Source organism: Culex pipiens, chromosome 3, assembly GCF_016801865.2.
Source record: "Culex pipiens pallens isolate TS chromosome 3, TS_CPP_V2, whole genome shotgun sequence".
In the NCBI taxonomy this organism is placed as follows: domain Eukaryota; kingdom Metazoa; phylum Arthropoda; class Insecta; order Diptera; family Culicidae; genus Culex; species Culex pipiens.
Window position 1 is genome coordinate 23,927,358 of NC_068939.1, and position 6,441 is coordinate 23,933,798.

The 6,441-nt window shown below is 37.2% G+C and overlaps 1 protein-coding gene across 1 annotated transcript; it reads right to left on the minus strand.

Annotated features, from left to right (window-relative positions):
* Positions 1 to 2,859: 2,859 nt before the first annotated feature.
* Positions 2,860 to 4,325, minus strand: LOC120420653 (inositol monophosphatase 1-like). Its single transcript, XM_039583737.2, has 4 exons — positions 4,114 to 4,325; positions 3,897 to 4,030; positions 3,468 to 3,833; positions 2,860 to 3,405 (listed from the first exon to the last, which is right to left on the minus strand). The coding sequence occupies exons 1-4, from the start codon at positions 4,174 to 4,176 to the stop codon at positions 3,144 to 3,146; spliced, it is 825 nt and encodes a 274-aa protein (XP_039439671.1). The 5' UTR covers positions 4,177 to 4,325; the 3' UTR covers positions 2,860 to 3,143.
* Positions 4,326 to 6,441: the final 2,116 nt, after the last annotated feature.

The following is a 6,441-nucleotide window of genomic DNA, read 5'->3' on the forward strand; positions in this document are numbered from 1 at the left end:
AGGAATCCGATAAAAATATTTTTATACATAGGCTCTTTGGTCCAGACACGTATTACTTTTTCAAAAATTAGGCTTGATTTAAAAGATTCGCAACTGTTTTTTTTTTTTTTGAAAAGCCAATTAATCACCTTTTATTTGCATCCAAGACAGCTAAATCAGTTGAAACGGCTCGTAGATATGATTTTTTGAACAATAGTTTTTGGGCCCTTTTTTCACTAGCACGGTGCAGGTCACCCTAACGGCCAAACAAAAAAATGGTTCGTATTATTTTGGTCAAGCACTCCCAAAAAAAAATTTGAGCACATTTGTACATTTTTTGAGTTTATGCTCTTTTCAAATGGAATTGCTAAATACATTTGCTTCTACAGAATTGAAAAAAAAATATCTAAATTCGTTACATCAATTGCGTCTCCAGTAAAATGTATTGGAACTCATTTCGATGGAGAAGCATGGTACATCCAGTGCGATTGATATACCGAATTTCTATTTTTTTTTGTCTTTAAAATTTAGTAACTCATAATCCTTTTATACAATATTTACTATTTTTGAACATGTTACGTTAACAATCATGAAAAATCACAGACAAATATTTTCAGCTGTAAGCTGTGTTAGCTGTAAAGTTCCGAGAACTTCAAATAAAGAACATGCCATAAGTACAAACAACACACCAAACCAAGCCTACTCCGGTGGAATCGCTGGCGGCGGTTGGACTCGCAATCCAAAGGTCGTCAGTTCAAACACTGGGGTGGAAGGTTCCTTGGAGTAAAAAGAGGTTTGGGTGCTCTCGCCATTCAAGCCTTCGGACTCCTAGGTTCGAGCAGAAACTTGCAATAGAGACCACAAAAGACCCGGGGTCGTTAATGTGGATGGTTTGATTTTTTTTTTTGCTGTCATCTTGTCGCACGACACTTTTTGACGTTCCGAGAAAAACGCTTTTTAATGGTTGACCTTGAATTAACAAAAAATAGAGCACGCAATGGAAATAATAACAAACACATTTTGTTTGGCTGAGCATTACGAGCTTTGTCTCTAAGTTTGGCTGAATTTGCTTGCCGGAATCCCAATGACCAGTTGTCGCAATTGCAGCAATTTTTTAACTCAATTTGTCCAAAAATGTACTTGCGACAAGATAGCATGACAGTGATGATTTGATCTGTAAGTTTAGTTCAGCTATGTAAAAACTAAAATTAAAATGTCTTACTATTTTTTTTTTTTGAAAGCCCAACGAATCACCTTTCTTATGAAATGTGGTGAAAATATGATTTTTTGTGGTTTTGGCTTTAAGCTCATATAATATTTTGTTTTGATCCACTCTGTTTTGAATAGGACCACCCTTATCGCCAAACAAAAAACACCACTCATATTAATTTGGCAAAAGAATTCCCATGCCAAAACATCCAGCTGGTTTGACATTGAATCACTAAAAAAACAGGAATTTTCACAAAAAGCTGCTGTACAGATAAATTTACTTAGTAAATTGCTAAAAAAAACGTATTTTGAGTATCATTCATATACCGTTAACTGGGGTCAATCGGAACACATGGGGCGAATTGGGACAGCAGTTTTAACCATGTTGGAGCCTTGGTTGGAGCACAGTATTTTAATTTTTCATGATGGTTTCGGTTAGAACAGACTCAGGCCAACAAAATGTGTACATCCATTTTCAAATTTAAAAGCTTTAAGTGCTCTAAAAACTGCTGTCCCTATTCAGACTGTAGTCCCGATTGACCCCAGATTACGGTACCATGGTGCACCGTCTAGACTGCTGGGAATGGGTATTAGGGTGGGTACGTTTTTCAAAAAGTTCTCGGATCAAGTTTTAGTATGGTTCCCCTTGTAGGGCATGCCCATAGGGACTTTCATGCCAAATATCAGCTCATTTGGTTGTAAACTGGCTGCGCGCATCAGGGTTAAAGTTTACATGGGAATTACTATGGGAAATTGGAACTTTTTTTTCAAACGCTCCTACAGGTCTGGGAAAATCACGCACCAACTTCACGTGGTAGCTGCCTGACGTACGGCGTCGCTGTGTTCATCAAGCTTTCATAGCATGCTAAGGAAAATTTGATGCTTTTTGAGGGAAAACCGTTGATTCCGGATACATCGGATTGTTTGCCGATGCGCCAGGTCTAGGGACAACGAATCCATATGCTCTCTTCGGGAAAAGTGTTCTCCAGACCATTCCCCAGAATACCAGATCATACCAGAAAAAAAAAAAAAAAAAAAAAAAAAAGATATCATATTTACAGATTACATTTATCATTTTATCAAAAAAATTACAAGAATAGGCTACATTTTTGTCGTCTTATGAAGCAAATCAAAAAATTACATGATTTCTTCTTAGTTTACGACAATTGAAAATTCTGTAAAACAGATTTTTACTAGTTTAGCGTTCCATTTGCCCGAGATGAAAGCCACACCATCACTTCTATAAAAAAAACTAACTTAATCCACCTATGTGGTTGATGCCTTCCTCCCTTTTTACCAATAATGGGTAATATGAGTGGTTTGGACACATATTTCAGTTATTTTTTTATTCCAGAAAAATAAGTTCACAGATATAACTTAAGTGGTTATAACTCGAGCCAGGGTTGCCAGATCATCAATGTTATGGACTAGTTGGAGAGGGTTTCCGATTACCTAATCAACGATGGGTCGGATGATGGATCCAAACAACGTTGGTCAATATTTACGCATTTCACCGGTAGAAAACTGAAACAGTTGCATCTCCATACAATTCTACGATTTTTACATACTAATTTCAATGGATTTGGGGGTGAGGTTCCCGTGGTCTGATCGATAACTGGCTTTGAACCCCATTAGTTTAAATCTCTTGAAGAATACATAAATAAAGTTGAATGCAGTTTTAACGCTTTATTGAATATCTCGAAAGTAATATTGATCATATTTTATAACTACTTTTTGTTCGTTAACCGGCACAGAATTTAAATATGAGGTACAAAATATTGCACTATTGAACTTAACATTACTTCAAGAAAAGGTATATTAATCTTGAGACTTTAACAAAAATATACAAAATGGAAAGATTACTAATTTTTTAAGTAAAACATTTTCAAGTACACCAGATTAACTTTTCAGTTAAATAGACATTCTAATTCAATATTTTTTCAGTTAAGTAATTCTTAATCTCTCGGTTGCGGGTAGTACTGCGTCAGCATGGCGACCACTTTATCGGCCAATTCCTGCGAGCTCGCAGCCAACACACGACGTGACATCAAATCTAGCGGCCCACCAGCGGGGTCCAAACAAACTCCACCAGCTTCGCGCACCAGCAGATCTCCGGCGGCAATGTCCCACGCGTGGATTCCGTACTCGTAGTTAAAGTCCGCCCCTCCCAGCGCCACCATCGCCATATTGAGGGCTGCCGATCCCAAACTGCGCATTCTGTGGGTGGGGAATGTTTTTGTTTTCAGAGGTTTATGATTCAAAATTCAGTCCAAAATTACCCATGAACTACGCGAACCAGCTTGCCAATGTTTTCCAGAACAACCGTAGTCTTTTCCTCCTCACGACTGGTTCCAAACTCCGTGGTGACCAGGGCGTGCTCCAGCCGAGTTTCACCGGACACACGGATTGCCTTACCGTTCATGAACGCACCCTTGCCACGACGAGCAGTGAATTTCTGGTTCAAAATCGGATTGTAGATGATGGCAATTTCCGCGACCTTTTCAACCAGCAGGGCAATCGAAATGCAGGAATGAGGGAAACTGTGAACGAAGTTCATGGTACCATCCACAGGGTCGATGATCCAGGTTGGGGCATCCGTCAACTCGGCCTGCTTCCCGGCGCTGGTCTCTTCCTCACCGATAAACCTGAAGTAACGTTACAAGCATAATCGAAAATAGTCCTAATGAACTAACATTAACGCTGTCTACCTATGATCCGGATATTTCCCACTGATACCATCCATCAGCAGCCGTTCGACCTGCTGGTCCGTTTCGGTGAGTAAATCGATATTGCTCGACTTCTCGACCACGGCTTTCTCGCCATAGTTGCGTTCGGCAATAATCTAAACCAAATGGTACAATAATTTAATTAACAATCCCTCGGGAACATCACATCATTATCAAAATGGGTTCGAATTGTATTTACCGTGCCAGCCTGTTCGACCAGTCCCATGACATGGTCGTAACATTCGTCCAAATTGAGGGCCATCGTGGAAGACGTGGTGAGATTTCGAATAGTCTAGATTTCTTTCCTTTATTCGGATATGTGGAAGATTAGAAAATCAACAGTGTTTGGTTTAAAATGTGTTAATTTATTCAACGCAACGCTGTAAACACGTCCGCTCTCAACAGCTGACTGAAAACTTCTGACTGTTATCGTACGAAAGGAAGCGCCTTTAAATATGCAATCAATAGTGGAAGAGAGAAGTGGTAAATTGACAAGTAAACGAACTCTCGTTCTTGTATACGAGAGAAAAAAAACGAAAAAAAAACGATATGTTCAGAGAGTTTGACGCACTGGGTAAAAAAAGAAGTGTTTAAGAATAGCTAATAATAACTAAAAATAATAGAAAAGATCGATATTTTTATTTCATTGGTTAAGGAACTATTACACTACGGCAAACAAACAAACTAACTCGCACTTTTGACAGTTTGGCAGATTGCCTGCCTTGTATGTTTGCCACGTTTGCCTGGATTTGTTTGTACAAACGTCAGCCTGCATACATTTTGCCTTGTTTGCAAGTTTACCGCAACAAGTTTGCGAGTATGGCAAACTGTCAAACACGAAAAAGTGCGAGTTTGTTTGTTTGTTCATTTGTGATACACTCAAACCTCGATGGTTTGACACCAACTGTTGTCAAACAAACGGGGTCACTTTTTAGTTTGACACCCCTTTTACACGGAGTCTACACACACTATCAAACGAAATATAATTCAAAATATGAAATATATTGCACGGCAATCATTTGAAAACTATTTTAAATGCATTTTCCTGCGTTGATAACTCCTTTAAGCATGATCGAAACAGTTTGAAAATATTTTGAAGCTTTGTAAAATTTTGAAGTACATTTCCGGAAAGTTCACAATAAATGTTTTTTTTTTTCGTTTTTACTTTGACACTTTTTAAACTAATGATTGTAAAACAGCGGTTCTAATGGGTATTGCATTTTACAACGCTTTTTTCATTGAAATGTTGAAACAATGTCAAGTAATTTGATTGTTCCGTTTCTTTTCTCTCCCTCTCCCCTCGAATTTTGCCAAAGGCAAGGGACTTAAACCTTTAAAAATATTTGCAATCCCGAGCAGACGGTAATAACAAAATTCATGCCATTTCAATAACAGAATGTGTTATGGAATCTTCTTGAAAAATCCATGTTTGCATAAGAGTTTAATAACAGTTTATGTTATCATAACAAAACTTGTTATTGGTCTGATATTGGTTGAAAGCCAAAACAACTCTGGAATAACAAAAAATAATAACAAAGATTTGTTCGAAGAACAACTAAAAGTTTTATTAGTCTGTTATTACTATGACAATCCAATAACAAAAAAATCATTACGACGATTAGCAAATCTTGTTATTATCCGCGCACCACCAAACCGAACTGCGCATCTCTTCTGTTGCGCGAAAAAGTCTGTTGCGCCGTACAAAAATGGAGTGGTTTGACGTAAGCACAGCATGTACACATCAGCCTGTGACGCAACAGGCTTTGACAGGTTGCGCTCGTATTTTGATTTTTGTCTGCCTTCACAATATAAATGTTATTGGCCTAATATTTTCAAATATCAAAAAATGTTATACCCAAGTTATTCCCATCTGCTCGGGACGGCCTTTTGCTATCATTAAGAAAATTCGAAATACCGTCTTTTACCAATCTGTGGTCTCAAATTTCAAAATTTGGTTAACTTTCAAAATGTATTTTTGATATTGAAATTGCGTATGTAAGCGTTCTACTATCTTTCTTTACAGACAATTTTTTGAATGGAAATTTAAATTTAAGTCAATTTGAGGACGATAATAACAATAAATCAGCAACTACTGGTCTTATTTTGTATTTAATAAAATACTGAAACCGATGAATTTGGTGATTCATGTTTTTTTCAATATGAAAATTTAACCAGAGAGAAGGGATTTAACTGTATTACGATGCCTGCATAAAATATACTTACCATAGCCTTTGATTACACCTTGTAAAATACTAAAAAAAATGGTAAAGGAGTCTCAGAACAATGCATGCAATCTGTTGGTTATGTTGAAGCAATTTTTCCTTTAAGATAAATCCAAACTTTTGCAAACAAGATGTGGATTTAAACCTGCGAAAAAATACCACGAAATTTACACACCAACTAAAACTACAAAAAACGCTTCCGATAACTCTTCTACATCCAGTAAATGTTTTATTGAATCATAGTCAATGGTACAACGAACAGATTATAGTGATTTTTGTTTTCATTTAGTTCAGCTCTCGTTCAA

Bases quoted from the DNA above. Each gene is read 5' to 3' on its own strand.
- LOC120420653 (XM_039583737.2), bottom strand. From the start codon at position 4,176: ATGGCCCTCAATTTGGACGAATGTTACGACCATGTCATGGGACTGGTC. The intron at 3,834-3,896 runs GTAGACAGCGTT...ACGTTACTTCAG, and splicing joins GGGAAATATCCGGATCATAG to GTTTATCGGTGAGGAAGAGA. The intron at 3,406-3,467 runs GTAATTTTGGAC...CCCCACCCACAG, and splicing joins CTGGTTCGCGTAGTTCATGG to AATGCGCAGTTTGGGATCGG.